General features: G+C 42.2%; 1 protein-coding gene across 2 annotated transcripts in view; it reads right to left on the reverse strand.

Annotated features, from left to right (window-relative positions):
* Positions 1 to 24,845, reverse strand: part of gria4a (glutamate receptor, ionotropic, AMPA 4a) — a 122,248-nt gene that overhangs the window by 93,562 nt on the left and 3,841 nt on the right. The window contains exons 1-3 of one of the 2 annotated variants that reach the window (XR_014270651.1): positions 22,227 to 22,294; positions 7,279 to 7,399; positions 6,434 to 6,691 (exon numbers count right to left, since the gene is read on the reverse strand). Coding sequence is in view for 1 of the 2 variants with exons in the window: in XM_082501984.1 (XP_082358110.1) it covers positions 22,227 to 22,385 (159 nt within the window). In the remaining variant the exon portion in view is untranslated. Of the gene's footprint in view, positions 1 to 6,433; positions 6,692 to 7,278; positions 7,400 to 22,226; positions 22,386 to 24,845 lie in introns of those variants that run through there. The other variant, XM_082501984.1, reaches the window with a different exon arrangement.

Consider the following 24,845-nt stretch of genomic DNA (forward strand, 5'->3'; position numbering starts at 1 on the left):
TTTGTGACGTAAGTAACTAACTGCAATGAATTTACCAAATTTAGTTCAGTAATAAGTTACATTATTGCATTTTTTTAAAAGTAGTATAATTAATGTAACACTTTTAAAAATAATGCATTATAGTTCTGATCTTTAGAAATAAACACATTCCCAACATAAAACTTTCTGATATATTTTTCTGTTGTTGTTTTGAAGAACCAGCTCAGCTTTGACACTCCAGGCTCTCATACAGTTTTAATGGTAGTCCTATAAGTAGAATTGCAAACTGCACTTTGTTCTCCCAGTCAGGGGCATCAGAATTTAATGTTTCTCTCTGTTAAGCATGTTTAATGCATATGTATGCGCTTGTACGGATTGCTATAACTGGAGATGGATGGATGGATGGATGGATGGATGAACACGGATGGATCTTATTTATATTCTAGGTATTCACAGACACAGCCTTTACACGGCTCAATAAATGTGGAACACACAGCAAAAGGTCCCCTTCAGAAAGGAGTAACAGCCGCGGATCATCAAGGCAGTTTGTGATCGTGTTTAGTAAGTACCCTCTGATGACTCGTCCAACTAAAAGGGACCCAGATGGGAAGGCTTTGACCTTTTTTGAACTTTTTCTGCATTGCCAAAAGGTAATGTGAACGCTCATCTAGTTTTCATTTCCCAAGTCAGTTGCTCTCTAAATGGAGTTAGGACTGAGAATGTGTCACTGCTATCATAACACAGACTGAACATGTCACACACGGAGATTGAAAATTTCATTTCTATATATATTAATCTAATATATATTCTATTATATTTGACTACAGATAAGGAGGCTGGAGCCCACTCTACCTATACTAGTCATTTGAATTGGCATCCAGTCATGCTTTATTGTTCTATTCATTGGCTTTACAATGAAAAGAAACACAGTAGATTTTTGATAAAATTAAAAAAAATATGTCACTGCTACATGGTTCATATTTCTTTTATTAGCATTTTAATGAGGCTCAGTGGGGGAAATGTGGATGCCACTACTTCTAATATACATCTAATTCTACATAAACATTTTCATACAGACAATTAAAGTTACTTTTTTTAAGGTACAATCTATCTAACAACCGCTTGTTAGGCGAGAGTGCAGTAAGGCAACAGCAACTGAAATAACCACTTGTTATATCTAATGCATGAAGAAGAGCATGTCTGAGCACACTTGTCAGTTCTTGAAGATGGTGTGAGGACTATTTTCTTGTCACACTTTAGGCGCCATAATACCAAATGAGCATTGTTTATACTGTAGCGTCCCTCGACAGAAGACACAGACGATCAGCGTTCCAGTTACCGTTGTTTATTCAGAAGAGTAACACGGGCTACTGTGGGCCGTAGCCAACGCCAAAAAAACAGCGAAAAAGTGGGCTCTCCAGCAACAGCACAACCCCCGACACTCTCCTTCTCTTCCGCCCCACACACACACTTTCTCTAACCCCCACCCCACGAAAACTCTCAGCCAACCACACACCTGCTCTCCTCCAGACTCTCTGTCATTGGTAGCTGATCTGATTGACAGGCCAACCGGCCTCTAGACTACTGCACATTCAAGGACACTCAGTAAATCACCATGCTGCGGGTGTGGTCCAACTATGCCATAAGTAACTGGCAATTCTGAACACAAAACACTGATAACACAACAGTCAACTAACTTGTAACCCAGTCCGTTACATTACCCCGACCCCTCAAAGTCCCTCGCCCACGAGGGCGGATAAAGTCTCTCAGATGGCCCGGTGGTCTATGGTGCCTCCTTGGGCGAAGGTGCCCGGAGGGAGGTGGGGGAGGGGCCACGTCCAAAGTGGCTGTGGGCCCAGGGCTCACAGGGCTCACAGTAGGGGCTGTCACAATGGTGGTGGCAGAGTCTGTATGGGTGGAGTCCATGTCCGTCAGCGGCCCACCCTGTTGTGCCAGTGAAGTGGCCGCACCCCGATAGGGAGCCAGTCTGTCCCGGTGCAGGGCGACTCTCCGTCCCCTTGGGGGCAGTTGTACCCTATACACCACTTCCCCCAGACGTTCCAGAACCCTACAGGGTCCAACCCAGTCACTGTTCAGCTTAGGGCATCTGCCCTTTTTCCTCTGGGGGTTGTACACCCAGACCAGTTCCCCCACCTTAAAATGTCGGCCTCTGGAATGGACGTCGTAGTTCCTCTTCTGCCGCCCCCCCGCACTTATCAGTTTCCTCCTAGCAAAGTCATGAGCAGACTCCATGCGATCCTGGAGCTTCCTCGCATAGTCAGGACCTGGTTGGTCCCCATCAGCATCGGGGGGTCGGCCCATCATCATCTCCGCTGGAGTCCTGATCTCCCTGGCCAACATCAAAAGGGCAGGGGAGCACGAAGTGGAGTCTTGGATCGCCGAACGATATGCCATGAGGACCAGGGGAACATGACTGTCCCAGTCACGTTGGTGTTTAGCCATTACTAGCGCCAGTTGCTCTGCCAGTGTACGGTTAAATCTCTCAACGAGTCCATCACTCTGTGGGTGGAGGGGTGTTGTACGGGTCTTATGGGAGCCTAGTTTCTCGCACATGGCACACACGGGACTCAAAGTTCCTGCCCTGGTCCGTGTGGATTACTTCAGGCACCCCAAATCTGCTGAACATCCCCTCCACCAGAGCATCCACAATTGTCTCGGCCTCTTGGTCAGGTAAACTGTGTGCCTCTGGCCACTTTGTGAAATAGTCCATAGCTGTGAGGATATAGCGGTTTCCCCTTTCTCTGCGGGGAAAAGGACCCAGGATGTCCATCCCCACCCTCTCCATAGGGTACCCTGAAGGAAACTGTTGCAGTTGGGCATGGGATTTGGCTGTGGGTCCCTTCCGTGCTGTACAGCTGTCACAGCGGCGGCAAAAGTCCTCTACATCCCGTCTATGTCGGGCCCAATAGAACCCCTGCCGGAGGTGGCGGATTGTTTTGGTGACACCAAAGTGGCCAGACCCTGGGGCCCCATGCACTGCGCGAAGCACCATCTCCTGCAGGGCCCGCGGGACAACCAACTGCCACCTCGTCTCGCCCGTAGCCAGTTCCTTCCAGCCCCTTTGTAGCACTCCATCGTGCCGCCGCAAGGCATTAAACATGGACCAGAGTCCCTTTGTGGTCTGTGACAACATGGCGATTTCCTCCCATTGGGGTTGTCGTTGTTCCTCAATCCACCCAAGCACTGGCTTGATGTCAGCATCCTCCTCCTGTTGACGTCTCCACTCCGTTGCATCCACAGCAACCAGCCTCTGACTGGATGGCCGTTCCTCCACCCCCGTCACAGCACACTTTACATCGGGCACCAATTGGTCCTCCTCCTGAGCTTCCTTCCTCTCACAGTAGTGGCATCCGTCCTGGGCACAGGGTCTGCGGGAAAACGCATCTGCGTTTCTGTGCTGGGCCCCAGGTTTGTGCATGACCTCAAAATCATAAGCCTGCAGCTCCTCAATCCAGCACGCTAGCTGCCCCTCTGGCTCCTTAAAAGACATGAGCCACTGCAAGGCAGCATGGTCAGTTCTGACCGTAAAGTGGAGGCCCCCGAGGTAGTACTTAAAGTGGCGTATGGCACATACCACTGCCAGCAGCTCCCGCCTTGTGACACAATAGCGGCGCTCAGCTTTGTTAAAGGCCTGACTATGGTATGCCACCACTTTCTCCCCGCCGGGTGTCACCTGGGCTAGCACTGCACCAGATCCGACACTGCTGGCATCTGTGTCAAGGACAAAGGGCAGAGTGGGGTCAGGCGGAGAGAGCACTGGGGCCCCCACTAGGGCTTGCTGCAGTGAGGTGAAAACTACCTGGCAGCCTGCTGTCCACTGGAAGGTCACACCCTTTTGGAGCAGGTGGAACAGTGGCGCGGCTATGCAGGAGAAACCCCTTACAAACCGTCTGTAGTACGACGCCAAGCCCAGGAAGCTCTTTAACTCCTGCACAGATTTTGGGGTGGGCCAGTCCTTAACAGCTTGGGTCTTATCATCCATGGTGCTGACCCCCCCGGCCCCCAGTCGGTGGCCCAGGAACGCAACCTCACGTCGCATTAAGCAGCATTTCTTTGGGTTGAGTTTTAGCCCTGCTGCCAATACCCTCTCCAGGACCCGTCTGAGGGCCCCGAGGGCAGCGTGGAAAGAAGCACCATGGACCAAAATGTCGTCCAGGTAAACCACGCATTCTACGCGGGGAATTCCAGTGAGCACATTATCCATGAGTCTCTCAAACGTGGCAGGGGCATTGCAGAGGCTGAAAGGAAGAACTTTAAATTGCCATAAGCCTCCGCTGGTAATAAATGCAGTCTTTGGTCTGGCGTCTGGTGCGAGGGGTACCTGCCAGTACCCGCTGTGTAGGTCTAGGGAGGAGAACCATGAGGATCCCGCCACAGTGTCAAGGGTCTCATCTATACGTGGTAGAGGATATGGGTCCTTCTTTGTCACCTTATTCAAAGGCCGGAAATCTACGCAGAACCTCCAGTCATCCTTCACTTTCTTTGGAACCATAACAACCGGGGAGGCCCAGGGGCTGGTGGATGGTTCAATGAGTCCAGCACGCTGCATCTCTTGCAGATCCCTCTCCGCTGCAGCCTGTCTGGCCAGGGGGAGGCGTCTAGGCCTCATCCGAATGGGCTGTGCATCTCCAGTATCGCTGCGGTGGCCTGGTCGGCTCATTCATGGGTTTAGCAGCCCCAGCACACAGTAACTCTCTCTCTGTAGCCAACTCCAGGGCCTCCTGAAGGGATTTAGGGTGAGCTAGCAGTGTCTGGATCCTCAGCTCATCTGGAAGCAGGATCTGGAGGAAGTGGTCACAAGCTAATTCGCCCTGGATGGTGGGGGCATGTGGGCATAGGTGCGGTGGACCAGCCCTTCAATGTCATTAGCTAGGTCCCTAATGGATTCTCCTGGTCGGTGGCGGCAGCTGCACAGTTCGGAGCGCAGCAGGCTCAGAGCAGAGCAAGAACCAAACCGCCTCTTCAGAGCCCCAACCAAAGCATCATAATCCCCCCTGTCCTCTGGGCTCAAAAGCAGCAAGCTAGACAGGGCATCGCCAGTAAGGCACATAGCTAGCTGCAGGGATTTCTCTTCAGCAGACCACCCACCAGCCCTGGCCAACAGTTCAAATTGTGCATGAAAAGCTTCCCAGTCAGCCTTGCCATCATACCTGGGGGTCTTCATGGAAGCGTGGAAAGTGTCTCTATGCGTCGGTATGTCTTTCTCCACACCCCCAGCCGCTGCAGAAGTCCCCAAATAGCTCTTTCGGCCACTCGAACGGTGAGAGGATGCAAAGCCGGCTTCTCTCGCCAAATCCGCTGTCGTTTGCCTCACCCGCTCTCTGTGCTCCGCGAACCTCCGGTCCCCAGCAGAGTAGTCATGTCCGTGAACTTCCGCTGTAGATTCTCGCTTGATCTTGGAGTAATCCATCGGAAGCATTCCGCAAAGTCCCGCAAAAATCTCCAGCGTCCACAGCCAATGCCGTGAGTCGGGGTGGCACGATCGCAGATAACTCCGGAGGCGAAAGCTTTGCTTTTACTTCTGACACCAGTGTAGCATCCCTCGACAGAAGACACAGATGATCAGCGTTCCAGTTACCATTGTTTATTCAGAAAAGTAACACGGGCTACTGTGGGCCGTAGCCAACGCCAAAAAAACAGCGAAAAAGTGCGCTCTCCAGCAACAGCACAACCCCGACACTCTCCTTCTCTTCCGCCCCACACACACACTTTCTCTAACCCCCACCCCACGAACACTCTCAGCCAACCACACACCTGCTCTCCTCCAGACTCTCTGTCATTGGTAGCTGATCTGATTGACAGGCCAACCGGCCTCTAGACTACTGCACATTCAAGGACACTCAGTAAATCACAATGCTGCGGGTGTGGTCCAACTATGCCATAAGTAACTGGCAATTCTGAACACAAAACACTGATAACACAACAGTCAACTAACTTGTAACCCAGTCCGTTACAATACACCACACACGACTTGAGTATTACCAGTCCTTCCTGCCAATTCCTGAGTATTGATCTTTCACTTTATGATCACGGTGAGTCCATCTTCTGATTGGTTATTCCTGTGAGATAATGGTGCATGCCACAAAGCTTAGAATATCTCAAACTACACAGCAAATCCAGCATGTCCAAATTAACACTGTCGGATTTGATTTCAACACTATTAAAGTGTCTATATGGGTCCACACCAGAGAGTGTTAATTTAACTCTTTTTGGAGAGTTGGTACGTTAACTCTGATTTAGTGTTAAACACCAAATCTGTCTGGAGTTGATAATTTAACACTTGGTGTTAAGAGTTTATATATTAACTCTCAAAGAGTATTTTAGTTTAACTACGTAAGAGTCATCTTCTAATTCATTCTAAAAAGCAGGAATTTTACTGTTCTGAACTTCTAGAAATTTCTTTTGGAAATAAACCTTTACTAAAAAGATGCAATGGTTTTTGAAAAACATTTATTCTGAACTGTGCACCACAATTTCAAAACATTTTCTGAAAGATGTAACAGTATACATGTTCTCACTTTCATTAGAATTGTGTTTATCAAAAGGTCTGACATAGGCGAGCTGGTAAATGCAAATAACAGCATTCTCATCACTTATTTCTTCAATACAATATGCATGTCCTTCATTCATCCCTTTGTGGAACTTCAACGCACTTCTGCTCTCCCCCATATTCCATCTTCACAAGCATATCCTGTGTGGAGATTGTATAAAAATTAGTTGACACTAATTAATGGCACAAATAATCCAGTAAACAATTGCAGCACAGTGAAAAAAAAAAAAAAGGAATCCTCTTTGAGCCATTACTTGTGTAAAGTATTTTCCCAAAAGACAAAGACACAGGCAACAGGTAATACTGAACTAAATGTAAAACCTCAACCTTTTTCATTTTTACCTAAACCGTCTGCACAAAACTCTGGAGGGGTCTATGCTAACGTAGAACCCAGTCAGGACGCCTGCTACTGCTGTTTGCTCGTTTTTTTTTTTTATGGGCGATCGTTTTCAGGCTTCAAGTACCACCATTATACCAACATTTCACATTCTAGACATTGTTTTAGGTGTATTTGACCAAAAGTTTGACTGAAAATTCACATGCAAGCTTTTTTCAAGGCTGTGGTATTTGCCCGCAGACAATACCTTTCAGCTAGCTAAAACAGAATATTATGCTATCACCGAGCAACATGGCTAATGCCTTTCACACAGCTTTGTCTCAACTCCAAAGAGCCACAGAAGTAAAAGCTCATAATAATAATTGAAACAATCTTTGAAAAAATGACTTACCAAGCATGGCAAACAACTCAAATATGTAGAGCAAAATGTTCTGAAACAGCTTCACTTCAGCTTCGATTGGAGCCGTGCTGGGGGCGGAGTCTGTGAATTTACTCTGTTGGTGTCACAGCCCCTGCAGGAGTTCAGAGTTAAGAGGTCAAGAGTTAATGTTTCCATTGTAACACCTCCAGATTTGACAGAGAAACACTCATTTTTAACACTCGATTTTAACTACTATCATTTTACACCTCAGAGTTACATTAAAAGAATGTGACTCTACTTAGAGTAAAATTAACTCTACTTTTGCAAGAAGACTATTAACACCAAAACATTTAACACTTTTGAATTTGCTGTGTAGTTTCTAGAAAATGACAATGAGTTCACTGTCTCCACAGTCACCAGATCTCTTTTGGATTACAACAGACATTTTTAAAACTGATGATAATCACAGCTGTAAGCACAAGTGCTGGTAAAGATGTTCTGCTATTACACAAGATAGTAATACCACAGTGCCACAAACTGCAACACCAATTTAAAAAAATGCACCTACAATCTCAAAAGAAGCTTTGAAGCTTTGATATAATTAGACATTTTATCAGGACTGTCTGGGTTCGTACAAATTGCTAAGTTAGCCTTGTGGTCCCGAGCAATGTTCCCTCTAAGCTGCGCACGTGCACAATTGCGCACTGCTGGCACGGTCTCTGCGCACAGAAAATCTGCGTTGCGCACAAAAAAAAAATCTAACCTGAATTGAAATTAAAATGAATACTTTAACAATTCTGTTTTGCAGTGTTAGTCAGTAAGTGACTGGCTGCTCCCGTATGGGATTAGAACGATCCCACTTTATCCCATAGTCCAGCCAATAATGCGATTCACATTCGTATATGCAGCCAATCAACGTCGTTGACAGGCTATGACAGCGCCCTTTTGTGCCGACACCGGTGTTTTAGCTAGCAAAGTGGTGTGGCTGAGGTGGAGTGAAGCCACGTTAATGACAATGTATACAACCATTGGAGATGTGAGCAGGACAGACGGAACAATACCAGTTTTTAAATTGTGTTGATAGGCCACGTGAAACCAGAGTTGTGATTTTAAAAAAATGCAATGTTTGGTTTCCTTCCTGAATACTATGTTGTTTATATTTACTGCGGGAAGAAACAGTAAAAACGGCGTTTTATAAGAAAAAAGGCTCGAAAGCGCTCTCCGCCTGTGAGCAAAAACAAGCCCCCACCCCCCTCTCTCTTTCCTATTCGTCCAAAAAAGTACCATGTCAACCAATCAAAAAATGATATGGCAACATGGCATCTAGTTGTTAAGTAACGGGGGGAAATTTTAGGAGTGACGGCGGTGTTTTGAGATGTGAGAGATTTGAGACGTTTAGCGCAAATCTTGTGTAGTTAGTGTGTAGTGTAGTCAATAGTTTTGTTGTGTGTGTCAGAACAGTGAGGCGACTGCTGAATGTTACAGGTGTTACAGGAGTGATACATCTCCTGTTGTCAGGCCTGCAGGTATCAGGCTGTTGTTCTCCTTTATCTCATAGTGGACAGAAATTATTTTTTGGAGTGGCACAAATAATCTGTGTGGCATCAAATTTGATGCAGAACAGCTGATTGTTCTGTAAATAGTTTGAAATGTTTATTTAAAAATGCCTTGGCTGCATTTAAAAAAAATAGCTGCAAAAAACTTTGTTGTTTGCCAAACTGAGCTACTTTTTTGAGGAGTAACTATATAATTATTTGCCCAACATTGGTCATTATATACTATATTTTGCAGAGCTTTATATATATAAAAAAAAAGAAAAGAAAAAGAAAGTTGTGTTTTCGAAATTGGAGTTCAAGTCATTTTTACTTCCAATAGTGTTAACATACTACACAGGCCAATGGCTAGATTTTTTTTTTACATTTTCATTGTAAGTGGGCTAAAGCAGTTTAAAAGTAGTCTAACATAAATGTAAATGCTGTAATTTGATTATTTTAATAAACCATGTAACTTGGATGGATGCTGGCGTGACCACAGTGCACACGTCTGATGTCGCTCACAGTTGTCCACGGGATCGCTCAGGGAGGGAACATTGGTCCCGAGTGATAAGATTTAAATAAATATGGGATTGAAACTTGGGGGGGGGGGGGAAACACACTCCTGTAGTTTAACCTATTACATAACACATCATGTACAAATAGCCCCACCAAAGGTGACTAGATGTTGAATTATACAGAAGAATTACACCAAAGTTAAAGTGCAAGTCTTCAGTCTGCAAAGTAACAACTAACTATAGCTGTGTGTGGTGAAGAGCCTTCAAAACAATAATTACAAATACATTCATTTGCCTTGAGTTTTGCATTGATTTTCCTTTACTGGTGCTACCTTATCCATCCTTATTTATTGATAAGGTGTTTTTCAATTCTCAGCTGGTCAATATGCTGATGTGATGTGTTTGGACATTTCCAAGGCATTAAATTCTAGTGGTTCAGACGTCGCACTCTTTTTCTAATATGCTCACAAGCTGGCACACATGCACAATGTGACACATTCTGGAGCATTAAAACCACAAATACAAGCACCACAAGAGCCTACAACTGTGTTTCACTTGGTTTTGCTTTGACATGTTTCTTTATGATTAGAAAAGAAAAACTCCAAAGGAACCTCCGTATGAGGCTGTGAGTTTTGCCATGTGGTGCTGTGCCTAACTTCTGCTGCATGAGTAAAAGTGTCAGAAGTCTGCCTTTGGTTCAGCCAGGAAAATCCTGCTGGGCTCCAACCAGGGTGAAAAAAAGAAACACCAGTATCGAAGACGCGCAGTACACACACAGACGAGTTTGTATTGATGACACAGGGGTTTTCTTTATGTTTTTGTAATTGTGAAAAGAAGAAGGCAGACACACAGAGTGTTCCGGCGTAAAAATAGAAGCAGGGGAGTGTCCATCCATCACTGTGACTGTCTGAAGGGCCAGATCGATTGCGCGTGTGTGTCTGCATGTTATTTGATGCACTCCACTACCTCAGACAGAAGAGAGCCAGAATGTGAGTGGGCAAACTGTGATGTGACTTTTGAAACACAGGCACACATCTTGCCTGGCCTCTCTCTCTCTCACACTCACACACACACACACACACACACACACACACACACACACACACACACACACACACACACACACACACACACACACACACACACAAGGTTAGATGACTTGCTTTTACCCAATTGCAAAGTGTGTCTGTATATGTGTGTTTATGTGTGCACAAGAGTTCCTGTCCCTGTGATAATCAGCAGAAAGCGCATAATTCATTGTTTTCCTGTATTTCCATGAGAGGCTTTTTCTCTCCTCATATCAGTCCAACTACTGCTCTGATCTGTTTAATAGCTTTTTTCACATCCTATTTTGTCTCTTCCTATTTGTAAGTGTGATGAATTACCTGCTGGTTACCTTGGAATGTGTTACCCTAGCAGAATACCAAAGAGCCATTAGAGATGAATTGGTTCAAGGCTGACACTGACCTTAAGGTTGGCGTATCCTACAGGCGGAAATGTGGTTTTAACTAACACTGAGAGCAACATGCATGTTTTTTTTCTCCTTCCTTTTTTTTGCACATGCACAAGCACACTCAGCTACACACACGCATTAGGTTTCACCATTTACAGTGAGAGTGGGAATAATTTAGGAGTACAAATAGTTCGGCTTAAATAACACAACGGCAAATGCACTTTTTTGTGTGTTTTTGTGTGCTTCTGTGAATGTTAGTGCATGCGTGCAGATAACACCTTGGTGTGTATGTGTGCGAGTGTGCGTCTGTGCACGCGTGTGTAAAGGTCATGTCTCTCATCTCTAAGTGAGCTTCAGTGAGAAGAGCTGAGTGGCAGCACTCATCAATATTAACTAATGCCCTTCCTTTCATCCACAACATAAATCCATGGAAACAAACTCACACACGTGGGCCTCAGGAAGGTCTTGCTGTTTGTATGTGCGTGTGTGTGATATATAAAATAAATACTTTACATATCACTGTATTTACAGTAAAACAGTGCTATACGAAATAAACCGTTTGACGAGCTATTGCAGGTTTACTGAGTTTCCAGGTTCCACTTTGTGGCAGGTGACAGATGATGTGAAAACGTAGGTGTAGGTTCAGTGTGGGCTTTAGCAGCGAAGGTGTCAGCTTGAGTTTAGATAAACACACTACAGACACATCACAGGTTTTGTCCGACACCAAAAGCCTTTTAACAGCTAATGAGTAATGAGGGAGAGTAATGACAGACAGAGGATGGCGCGAGAGAGAAATAGAAAGTGAGAGAGGAAAAAAATAGCAAGTGTAAATGCGAGGTGAAACCATGTCTTACTGAAAATGGGAAAAAGGGAAAAGGAAAGATGAGGAAAAACATTAAAAAGGCAACAGACACGCACTGTGTTTATGTTTGTAATTAGGTCCGAGTATGTAAACGGACTCTCGTGATGGAGGAAAAGCAAAGCGAGGGGAATTTAAGGAAGAGCACAAAGTCGACAAATGGAAATCCTTTGATCAGAACACAAAAACAACAGCAGTAAAGCCGAGAAAGTGAAGAACAACAGAAAGACGTCACAGACAATTACTGTGAACACGTCTCCATTCAGTATAAACACCCCTGTGTTTTGCTAAGGCGACGCGTAACACTTAAAATCCTCTGTCATCTCTTCTCCAGCTTTTCATCTTCCAAACGCCAGAGCGTGAAAAACAAACAGAGAGGAAACAGACTTTTTTTTTCTGTTTACAGCACAGCTATCATGCCTACTGGGAAAATAGAGATCTTAATGAAACACATTAGACAGATAGAGGCAGTTGAGGCACTGTGTGAGTGCATACGAGTGTGTAGGTGTGGGTCAGCGTGTGTGTTTAAGAGACAGAGTCGGCCTTTCATCCAGGAGAAGTCAGATTACCTGGAGGGAACATTGCTATTCACTGAGACATACTGCATGGGCTAATAATATTATTCACTCTTCATTACTACCGGGGCTTGAACAAAACGGCAAGAGAATACAGTGCTGACCCGCAAATCACATCCACCAAAAAAAACAGAAAAAAAAAGAAAAAACCTCCATCCACCCGATTGATGTTCTCTGCCTAACCACAGTTAATTGAAATATTTTTTCTCATTGTTGCTTTCACATCACTTGTCTGAACAAGACAAGAACAAAAAAACAACAACAACACTGCAGTATGTTGTGGGAGGATTTAACTTAACGGTTCATTGTTGGTAGTCTGCAAAACCTGCAACACGAATGTGGCACAGTGTCTCATCTCGCCTCAAGGTACAGCAGACCCACAAAAAAGAATTTCATTAATATGGGTTCCAGTGCAGCTTTAGCATCAGTCTGACTCCTTAAAAGTGGATACATTGTCCCTTTTTCACTTTTATACCAAAATGTTTTTATATGTCAGACTGGGAATATATTGTTTCTATATATTATCCAAACCACCTCTTTCTTTCTTACACAGATACACAAGCGTTATCACCATTTTGGAATTTCCTGAGAGGCATTTTTAGACAACAGTGATATGTACAAATATTAAGATCCATCCATCCATCCATCATCAATTAACAGAACAGTGGTGGGACACCTGGCACCCCTGTTGTTGATGCATACACTGGTGTATGAGTGTGTGAACGTTAGCTTAAAAGAGGCGGGGTACACAATCTATCACAGGGCTAACAGAAAGAGACTGACAACCATTTATACCCACACCTGAAGCTAGCTTAGGATAATCAATTTAGCCTAATGCACGCATGCCGCTAACCACCACATGACTATGCCACTCCCGATTCTTTTTTGAAACATTTTAAATGAAAAAAATACTCCAAACATCCCGTCCGTCACAGCCTTAACTATCTCTGAAGGAGACAGAATCTACTGCCATTAGAAATCCTCTCACTGGGAAGATGCCAGGTCTTCCTAACAGTGGACTTTTTAATGAAAGAATTGAAATACACTGAGAGTGCATGTTTTATTGTACCACAAAATAAAATCAGATTATCTGAGGCAGTGGGCTGAATCATTGCAACATACTGCGTGATTTAATAATATTGCTTACATTTTGGTAATCACTGAAGAGGCTGTAGTAAAACAAAGCAACCGAGCAATTCTTCAGGGAGCACTTACAGTGATCCACAGGAGCCCCGCACCCTACACATAGGCGGCTGTTCAGCAGTTGACCATCAGTGGTTATTTTACAAAAAAGAAATGGGGGGAAAATATAAAAGTCAATACTGTGGTAAGATAGCCAACCACAGATGGTCATGTGCATGTGAACCTAGCGGTCAAGAGAAGTCAAAATGAAATAAATGAGATTTATATCCACACTGTACGTGAGCGCATTTTCAATGACTGAAAACACTGAATCACAAATGTTAACATGGGCAGTAACTTTTATTTTTTAAATTTTTCAATTGTTTGTTGCTCATGTGAAGCCTAAATGCACTAAAATACATCAATGAATAACTTTAAAGTAAGTGCGATTCACTAATACACAGTTATGACATGCAGTCTCCACGCTACAAAACTGTTTTTAATGCACTGTGAGGGAGAGCTGACTCTCATGTTCATGTTCAGTTTGGATTCCCTGTAGTTTTATTCATTACTTACATTTTCCCAAACCATCAATTTTATCACATTCAACCTTTCAGCGTCACCGCTCTTGTCCAGTGATCTATGTATCCACATTCTCCAAGCCCTTAGCCGTTGTTCTTTAAAATCGTTCTGACCTGTCACTCTTCCTATTAAAGCTGTCTATCGTGCCTCCCACCACCTCATCTCGGTTTTCCAGGGTGTTGCACTCAAAGTCTCCCTCAGCCTCCCACTTATGTCTAGTCTCTAGGCACCCTGGGGCGCAGTCAAACTATCTTCATCTGGGATTTACCTTAATGATTCATTGGAGTCTATCTGCCAAAAATGCTTTTTTACTTTCACTTTTTTCTCTTTTGCAAACAATCTCTTCTTACTGAAATTCATTTATAATTTGACTTAAAACACACTGAATGCTCACTGAACTCCTCCTGTTTTATGTCAGTGTATCGGGCACATCAACTTGCAACAGTGAACACCACAGCTGCTCACACTAGTGAGCGCCAAAATTTTTTGACCTCGCTGTGCTCCGTGCACAGCTGACTGCTCAAAGGTCAACTGAGTGAAACGTAGTCTGTTTAGATCGCATCATCACTGATACACATAGTGATTATAACACACTGTGTTACAGCCGTGATTTATATCAAATATCCGTTCATTTCATTTTTTTTCTTTTTGAGTCACAGCAGCTTTTAGTAAACTCATCGATACTGATGTTGAGCAAAATTTAAGAGGATTTGTGTAAACATGATAATTGAAAACCAGTGTTTTTCAATCAGCAATTACATTCAATATGTAATTACATTGGTTGGTCCAAGTCAGGTGCACTCAGAGAAGTTTGTACTTTGCACTCTACAATTTCACCTCAGCATCAAACTTGTGTGCAAACACTAGTATCTCTTTCAAATGGACTCAAACTGTTTGTGAAGGATTAGGATCTTCAGCTAAAGCTCAACCTTCTGGAAGCAGAAGACTTCATTTCAAAGTCAAAAGGCACTGTGTTAGATTTGGAACAACACCAGGCTATGCATTCCTCCTCCAGGGTTGAGACAGCCAATGCTGATTCTAATGTTAAGGTCTTGTAGTGTCTCAGAGAGAACATTCAAAGGAAACACCCTGAACTGTGTGGTATGTGAAACTGGTCCAGCAGTTCATAAGAACATGATCTTGAAAGCTTCATTAATGTATCATCACAATTCTAGGAACAAAAACTAATATTAACGCAGGACAAAATAGGAACACATAAAACATTTCAAATGTACATGGCTCACCAAATTAAAGGGACGCTTTTTAAACAGAGAGTAGTATCAAGCCAATTAAATGTGTGGGATATTGATCTGGTTGGTTAAATGACAGAGGGGGTTGTTAACCCTAACTAACCCTAACCCAACTCCTCCAGGATGGACACACAGACCTCTACAGGCTAGGCAATGTCATCCTGACTGCCATTACTGTAGGTGTCATCTGATACTACCAGGTTTCACCTCAGACTATCCAGAAGCGCAGGGCTTCCCTGGTCCAGATTTGGGAGATCACCATTTGTCGTCTCATTAGGAGTATGTCCTTAAATTGCCAGGCATACATACAAGCATGTGGTGGCCGTATTGTACAATTTTGTATGATTAAAATGAATCGCTGCAATGAAATTTGAGCGAAATGGACAAACTTCCTGCATAATATTTTCACTTTGATTTTTGTATTTGAATTGAGCCCCATGTAGGTTAATAATTTTCATTTCATATCAATAATGTGGCATCCTTTTTTTTCCAAATACAATACCCAGTCTATATCACTAAAGACATCCAGGATGACTCCTGGCATTTTGGGGATGTGGAATGTCAGCACAATTAGAATAATTCATGACAAGTAACATGAATAAATGTAGGTTTGTTGCAAATTCAATCTCCTTGCTTTTCCAGGGCGTTTTAGATATAATTTCAGTGTACTTCCTCCAGTGCGGTCATTATGAAGACATATAACCATGCAAAACATCATAAATAAAAAAGATCGTACAGTGCCATTACTGAGCCACTCAAATCATCTACAAGATGACAGAGCCTTTTAATGAAGGAATTGAGTGAGGTAAAGGCACAGAGTAATGCTGTATACGAGTGGAAAGGTTGGCAAAATCAATGTGTGTCAAGAAGACTGTGTAAAAATTTGTATTTATGTGTGTGTGAGAGTGGGTGGTGTTGAGTTGTAGCCATCTGTTCCAGGAATCTATTTAATCAAAGCTCCAAGCCTGGATATGCAGAGAAAATTTAAACACTGATGAACTCTTTTGAAGTGTGTGGCTACATGTGTGCACACACAGAGCTCATTGTCGTCCGTGCATCAACACCATTTCAATCACTACCTAAATTGGTGCAGCGTATCAGTCATTTTCTTGTCAATAAGAAAGGATCGGGCGTGTTTCCAGAAACACGTTGGAAACAAGCCCCTTAAAAACAGCAGCGCTAAGAGCTGTTGACAGAAATGATATCAGCCAACCTGAGCTAACTGGAACCCTGGCACACTCGCAATCATTTTAAAGCTACCCGTCACTTGCTGTTGCCTGTTCACCTGTACATTTCTATGACAGATTTGCATTCATAGCATCCTATTCTTTCATTTACTTTGACATGAAATATTCCCCCTGCAAAAAAGTTACATGCAGGCAACATCGTGTTTTTTTAAGTGGAAGACTTCTGTAATCTACAACTGCGGTATTTCTGTTTATTTATTCATACAGAGCAGGAACTGTGCCGAGCAGAAGGTTTGCAACAGAGAAGGTTTTGCAAGAAATCTAGTACTGAAAAGGCGACAACTCTTTTTTCAACACTTTTTTTTTCAGGGAAAATCTTTGACAATCAGAAAATAACATCTTGTACCAACATACTGCAAAAATCCAGACCATACTGCCCACACCAGCCAAATCTAGATCCACTCATACCCCTATGGGGATGGGTCACATTCGACGCATTCGATGGGAATTGTCTCTTCTAGAGCAGGAGTGCCCAAGCTGATAAGGTACAAAGGGTCACTGAACAGTTTGATGAGTATAAAGATGATGTAAATCATGTGCTACAGCTTTCAAAGTCACCCAATGTCGAACCAGCTGAAAAGCTGAGAGTTTTCTATTGACTTATTAGACAGCCCACTCCACCACGTCATCAAAATTCAAAATAAGACAACATACTTTGGAAGATTGGTGTTTTATCACTCCATCAAAGGTCCAGAAGCTCAGTGAACCAATGTCACTGCACTTTGAAGCTTCCATCTGACTGAGGCCCTTCATGTTGGGTTTTTACTTTAATTTGTTACCCATCTGTAGGTCTACTGTTTTGCTTGTCACTGCACACTGCTGGTTATCCATATCCACGGTGATGCAAACACCCAATGAGTTCAGTGTATCAGCAATGTTTTGTTACACTGTGTCATTTATTCTAAAAGTGGGAAGCACAACTAGCAACAGAGCTAAGATTGAACAAATGTGAAGTGTAAGCAGTTTATGATATTTTATCATTATCTATATACGAGACTGTGTCCATATACTTATTAGATGTGTGAAGGCTGTTTTTTTTGTGTGATGCATAGGTGGAAAACTCTTAATTGAGAAGACTAATTGTCACCACATCTCTGAGCTGATTAATTTAGGAACAAAGCAAGACGGACACATCAAGGAGAGTCTGACTCCAACAGTTTGACCCAGGCAGGCTGCAGAGATAATCATGTGCAGCCAGCATGTAAACGCAATCTGTGGCAGTCAGTTATTGATTTGTGAATAACTGACTATAGGGACAATCTATATTAACTTAAGGTGGCAAATGAGGTCATGCATCGCAGCGATAATCAACCAACCACACCACACAGAACTGCACATCCTGCCTAATCATCTTTACAGCTGTGCAGTAATGAATAGAATAGAAAGCAATAGAATAGAATAGAATCTCACTTACACCCAAACACTCATCATTATGTTTTTAAGCTTTGACGCCACAAACAAAGCATAACCACCTATTGTTACAAATCGTTTCCTCTCAATTTCTTCCGTCTCTGCCTCTAATGCACCTTATCACTTTCTGACTATCTTCATCGCACTCTGTCTCAGTGGATTGTTTTGGTTTTCACAGCACACACACTATCACGCACCTTAGTGGTGCAAAGGTTTGTAGACGCACACGTACACAAATCAAGCACATGGATTAGCATGATCAAACCCTTGAAAAGAGATGGAGCTCTTCGCCCAGTGGAGTAGTGTGGTTCTCTACTGGGACACATTAATACAAACATCAATACACACAGCTTTAACAAAGTAAGACACAGAGTCACATCCTACACAGATATATGTGCTGATATAGACAGAAATACAAAGATTGATGGCAGATGAGGATATACGGATGTGTGACACTGCTATGAGAAAATGGTTTGTACTCCTGGGTGACCAGGAGAAGCGATGGGGACCGAGGATTTTCATGATCCATTCACACTTTCTGAATGCTAGAATAGAGAGGAACTAGCCAAGGTCAGAGGCAGTATTCGCTATTCAAATTCGGAGTGTTGCTCACCACCCGGAGCAAGAGTCAAGGATTAATTTAGTGATCCATTCGCCACGCCTGTGCAGAGGATAGGCGCAGTAAAACGCAATGAAGAGGAAGAGTCTGAGGAGATGGAAAGACAAGGAGGGAAAAGAGGGAGAAGTGGAAACCGGCGAAGGTGAGAGGGAGGGATGGAACAAAAGTGAAAAGAGTGGGCAAGAAAGGGAGAGAGAGAAAAAAGATGCAGAGAGAAAGAAGTGGCTCTGCTTGTTACGCGTAGCCTGTGGAGAGAGCAAGAGAGAGAGGGGAAGAGCCCATGGTTTGCATAGAAGAGCCTCCTCTTGCCAACACCTGTGCGTGTATGTGTGTGTTTGTTTGCACACTTGTAAGAGAACGGTACACATATGATTCACTGAAAATAAACTTGAGCGGTTGTGTTAAGAGCAAGGAAGAAACGGGTCAGTCAGCACAAAAGTGTGGCTTCTTGATGATGGTTCATGAATGTGAATTCCTGAACTGCATCAACAGAATCCAAAGACTGAAACCGAATGATTTTGGAGATTCCCTGAATTTTCAGTTATCACAAGGAATTTGATATTTTCGATTAAGAGTGAATGCTTCTTTAGCCTTTGGATAGCAGAGGTGTGACAAGTATTCAGAGAGAACAAATGTAGGCACAGGGAGAACATGCAAACACAGAAAGACACTAGACACTCTGTGCAATATCTGAGAAAAAAATTATCCACCCTCTCTGAGAATATCATTTAACATACATTAACTATCTATATCTATATCTCTATATCTCTTCATTGGGAAAAAATGCAGCGCTTACATTGAAATATTTAGTCCCAAATCTCCACTTTTTTATGGCACAACAGGGTTTCTGATGGTCACATTTCTAAGTCAGTCAGGCTGATTGATGGCACCTTCATACTCCTCCCCTTACTTTATAAGAAAGCATCAACCTGATGTTTATTCATTGTGCACCATTCCACTCACTCGCTCAGCTTAACAATGGACTGGAACAGATGCAGTGTGTGAAGGAATCTAAGGGTGGGAGGTTGTAGACTATCAATTTTCCAGTGACTGTAGCTGTATTAACTAATCTATTAATTTATGTGGCTCTGTGGTGCAGTGTGTAGAAACAAACTTGGAAATTACATTGTACACTTTTGATTTATGATTAAATATAACTAGAATTTTACTTCAGTTAAATTTTAGCAATTCCCTTTTGGGTGGAGGGTATGGCATCTCGAAATTAATTTTACTCACGTAACAAACATAAAACTATTGTCAGGTGATGCTTTAAACATTTCAGATTCTGAACCATTTATTTGTTCCTGGAAAACAAATTGATATAATATTGTGAAGACAAGCGGTGCATTGTTGTAAAATACTGTATTGATTTCGTACACAGCACCTAGTTAATAACCCTGGTGGTCGATTTGTTAAAGCTTAATGAGATAAGGAGGTAAAACGGTGCAACACAGTCTCTTGAGAATTTCCCTAAAATAGGATGGATGGACTTTAGAACTGAGTTAACGAGGGAACGTGATATGATGATGCCCTTGAGAGGAAAAACACATATTTTGCAAACAGTTGGATAAATGATAAATAAATTCTTTCTTCTTAAAGCTTTCACTTTTCTGCTTTATCAAACTCACCCAATGCCTAGATTCAGCTCACCGAGAGTATCAGTGAAGCTTTATCCCCTCTCAAACACTGGCATAAAAGACACTGCACTCAAACATGCAATCACAAAGACTTGTAAACAAGCGCAGGCACACAACTGACTTAAACTGGGGCTTCTAGAAAACAAATAACTAAATGACTATCATACAAAATACACAAGGACATCTCTCAGTCATATGAGTTGAAAACAAGAACAAGAATCACATTGATCTAACATTCCCTAAACTGTTGGTCAAACTGGCGATGTGACACAAATCAGACTAAAGAAGCAGTTATAACAAACAGTTCTGAACTTTGTGGGAAACAACATTAGTTGATTAGTATAAATTCAACCCAGTCTTGATTGCTGCTCAAACGTGTTAAGGGTTTTAAGCGGAAAAACCTAACACATTTGATAGCAATCAAGAATGGGTGAAAAAATGGGTTAAAAAACTGTCTAAGGTGGTAAATGGCCACTGAAATATCAGTTTACCATTCTTCTCTTGGCGATTTCAAAGATGACCATACTTTAATACTGACTTTTGACCTTTGCTGCTTCAGGAAGTGGACGACTTGTCGTAATTGATGGAACCATGAATGGAACCCCCTCAAGCAGACTTGGGTTACACAGTACAACAATGATCTGAAAGGTAAGTCCTCCTCTGAGTGACTCACAAAGAAAATTAAGGTTTTGAAGTAGCCTAGTCAAAGTCCAGACTTAAATCCAGTTTCTTAAATCCAAACCTCATACAGAGGTTATCATCAGTGGCTGGATTTCTCTGTAAAGATTTCCTCCCCAGCAATGTGAAAGACTCATTACCATTTATCATAAACACTTGCTTGCAGTCATTGTTGCCAAGGGTGGCGCAACCAGTTATCATTTTATTTTGTTTAATTTTGTGTAATATTAAAATGTTTTTGATGATCTTACACATGTAGATGTGCAAATATGTAAAATAAATAAATAAATAAAAATAGCCAACAAAGAAAAATGTGTTAAAGCTAACGCTATCCAGAGCTTAGAGCCGCAAGCCAGCAGCCTCGGTATGAGCAAAGGATCAAAGCAGTTAAGAAAAAAATAATGGAGCTGAGTGAAAAAGAGAAAAGGGTGGATGTCCTGTAATCTAGTGAAGTTTTAAACATACTGTAAAATGATGTAAGTACCTGACATGTGATTTTTTTTTAAATAAATCTGTTCCATCTTATTTTGTTTGGTAAGGTAAGATTGGTCAGGTAAACTCAAAAGCTCATTTTTGGTATCTCTTTCCAATGGCAGAGCACTTTATTTATACTGTCACTTAAATGCTTTCATTATGCAAATATTATATTGCATTGAGTGGAATTAAATTTTGTGTCCATATGTTGTCACTTACAATTCTTGGAAAGAAAATAGCTTCTGGCAAAAATCGGTATTCCACAGTTGGGGCTCCTCTATGAAAAACCCAGAGAAACCTGCAGCATGTGCAGCAGTTCTGACATATCGCCAACCAGCTGCCCATATAGCCTTGTTAACACTACCTTGCGAGCGCAAACATCGTAAAATCTCTCTCGTAGGCTTCCAGGTCGACAGGGAGTTTGAAGGATTAGATGTCATCCCCTCATGAACAGACAGGGATGGTGAAAGATTAGCTGTCATCTTTCAAAAGATCAGAGAGGACACAAGCACCAACTGTTCCCCTCTGTTCTGAACACAAAGGACCCATATTAAACACTGTCTGCAACAGTTCCCAGACTAATTTTATACTTGTAACAGCCTGCAATATTTTGTGATGGGTTATGTTATCCTTTTACAGATGGGAGTGATGATGTGAATAGAAGAGAATGAAATAAATCAGTCTGGGTAACAACTGCCAACAGAATTAACCACTTGACAGTGCTTCAAAATGCCACACAGCAACGACTTTAGCATTTATCACTGTTTCATTGTCTTGTACAGTGTCTAAAATCAGCACTTTAAAACATCAATTTGAAGAAAAAGACCGCTCGAAGCAAGATATGATACTGTGCGTTTAAAATACGGTTACAGTTTGATCCTTTGAACAACTTCAGGTAGAAAATAAAACAAATATTTATCTAAAATGGTAATGACAGATTAGCTAAAGGGAGCAAAAGGCATGGAGAGAGAGGCATACTGTACGCATTTGTTGTTTAACCAGCTACATAGTTAAGTACTTACATGCATTGGTGACTGCAAAGCTGTTGGCAGTCTCTATGTTGTCCACATGTGGAACCAGGTTAAAGGGAGCTTCCGTAGCATTAGGGCTGGTGTTGTGAAGGAAGATAGCTAGTCGAAAAGCTGTATACTCCTGATCAGTATTCCTAATGAACAATCCACCTAGAAAGAGGGACAAAGAGAGAAGAAGAGAGGCCAAGAAGGTAAGAAACATGATTCAAAAGAAAGGAAGTGAGTTATTGTGAGGCGGAGAGGGGTCGGGTGGGAAAAGTCGCGAAAGACGGAGAGTGACAGGTAGAAGAGTAATGAGGGGAACGAAAGATAAATGGGGAGGGCAGAGAAAAACAGAGGAGGGGAGAAGTGAGGAGATAGCCAAGATCTTCATTAGCTTTGTTATAAAAGGTAATTTGTCTTTTAGCACATTCTCGCTCTCTGTCTCACGCACAAACATGAATACCAACACATTTATGGAGGCTCACACTGCAGACTGCATTGATGAAATCTGAGAAAGACAGAGAGATGGAGAGGAAAGGAGAAGAAAAGAGAAATGACTAAGCTGTCGGGAAAGCCATCAAAGAGATAATGAGTCTGAGAGGACTTAAAAGAAAACAGATCAAAAAGGGTCAGCCAAATAAAGGAGGAGAATATGCCATGAAAAAACACAGAGTAACAGAGAGCAAGCGTTAAAAGTCATTGTTTTTTTTTTTTTAAAAATGAGAGCTTCCCCTCATGCAGTTCAGTGAAAGAGAATGAGAAGAAGAGGTAGGAAGAAACAGAAAAGGTAGCTGTATTGCATAAAACAGGAAAAAAAGGCCAAATTAACAAGAAGATAAAACTTATACAGATATGTAGGAAAAGAACTAGAGAGATAGATGGGACTGACAGGTTACTACTTGTACTAGAAAGGAAAGAAAGAAAAAAATGGGGGAAAAGCTGTTAAAGGTCATGTAATCTTTTCCATACATTCTCAATGGAAAAGATTCTGTTCTTTAACCTTGAAAAAATATGCTACCTGTAATATAACACCAGTAACTTCTAAAATCAACAGAAGAGATCAAAAATGTTATAGATATGCTAGGTATTTGCCTTCAGTGAGATATAAATGGAACAAAATATGAATTAAATAAGTGGGTGAGACAATGTTTGAAAAGCTCTGAGAGTGACCCACCCACTAAAAAGAGGAGCGTAGGGAGACATGAAGTTTTTCACTGCAGTCTAGTGAAAAACTAAGTACACCCCATGATTCAGCACCTTTAGAAGCAAAAACTTCACTTCAAAAACAACTTTATTATAACTTCATCAGACTCTCACATCATGATAGAGATATTTTGGCCAACTCTTCTTTGCGTTACTAAAATTCATTGAGGTTTGTTCATGCACAGTTCTGTTAATGTTCATCTCAGCATTTCAGTCAGTGTGAGCGCTGAAATTTGACTGTGTCATGCTGACAGCTTGAGTCTTTTCTTTTTCAGCCGTTCTGTTGTAGGTTATTGCTATGCTTGGGATAGTCATCGTCCTGCTGCGTGACTCAATATTAGCTAAGGTTTAGCTGTCGAACAGATGACCTCCCATTTGACTCTAGAACACTTTGGTGTACAGCAGAATTTAAGGACCACTGTGGCTGAAAAACAAGCTCATTGTTCAAAAAGTCTTGTCATTTGTTCAGGTTCAGCTTTGCAAACCTAAGCAATGCTGCCATGTTCTATTTTGAAGAGGCTTTCTGCAGTAAACCCATTCAGGACATACTTATTCAATCTTTTCATGAACTTTTCCATTACGCAGTCTAACCATGGTGCAAATTCACTGGGAGGTCCAATCTTTGTGGTATTTTGCCAAGTAGTACCCGAATGCTTCAAAATTATAAACTGGCAAAAGGTCTCTTTTTCTAGAGGTGCTTAAACTTGCTCATGATGAGGTGATCAAATATCTGGCAGCATCTGGCATCTACTTACCTTCCTAATTCCTGTGGAAACATTAAGGGTGTACTTAGTTTTTCACAGGACTGCAAAGAGTGATGTGAAAATGTTTAGAGTTTTTTTTCATATCACCTCATATGCAAAGAATAACCCCTTGTAAACTACACATCAGCAGCCTAAGCTGTGTTAAGATAACATAACATAGCAAAATTATATCAGCTAAAACACTGAAAAAAATGGATTTTTCACCTGATTCACTCCAACAGATGGATGGCAGCAATGAACCTCCAACCACCAAAGAAGAGAGAAAACCAGTGAGCGAAATGGTCTGTTTGACTGAACCATCTGGAATGTTGTGTTGTAAACTGTTTTAAACGTCAATCACAAATGTACTCGGCAGTCAGAAGACAATAAAATTAAGCCACAACCTAAAGGAGCTTTTAGAGCTATCGAGCAGTCAGTGCTGCTAACAGTCATGGCTTGTGTTAGGTACATATTAAAATTGTACGTATGAAAGCAACTCGCAGTCAGTCACTTTCTTGTATCTTTAAAATACTTAGCAAGTACTTGGATAAATCATTTATTTAGTGTCATAACTAAAAAAACACACCTGTAGCGCTTACTGGCAAGTAGTCCCTTGTAGGGCATCTATAAGTCCAGGCGGTTTGTTGTTTAGCTATAAGTGCTCAGGATCAGGATCTTGCAA

This window comes from Aulonocara stuartgranti (assembly GCF_965226115.1).
Source record: "Aulonocara stuartgranti genome assembly, chromosome: 14".
In the NCBI taxonomy this organism is placed as follows: domain Eukaryota; kingdom Metazoa; phylum Chordata; class Actinopteri; order Cichliformes; family Cichlidae; genus Aulonocara; species Aulonocara stuartgranti.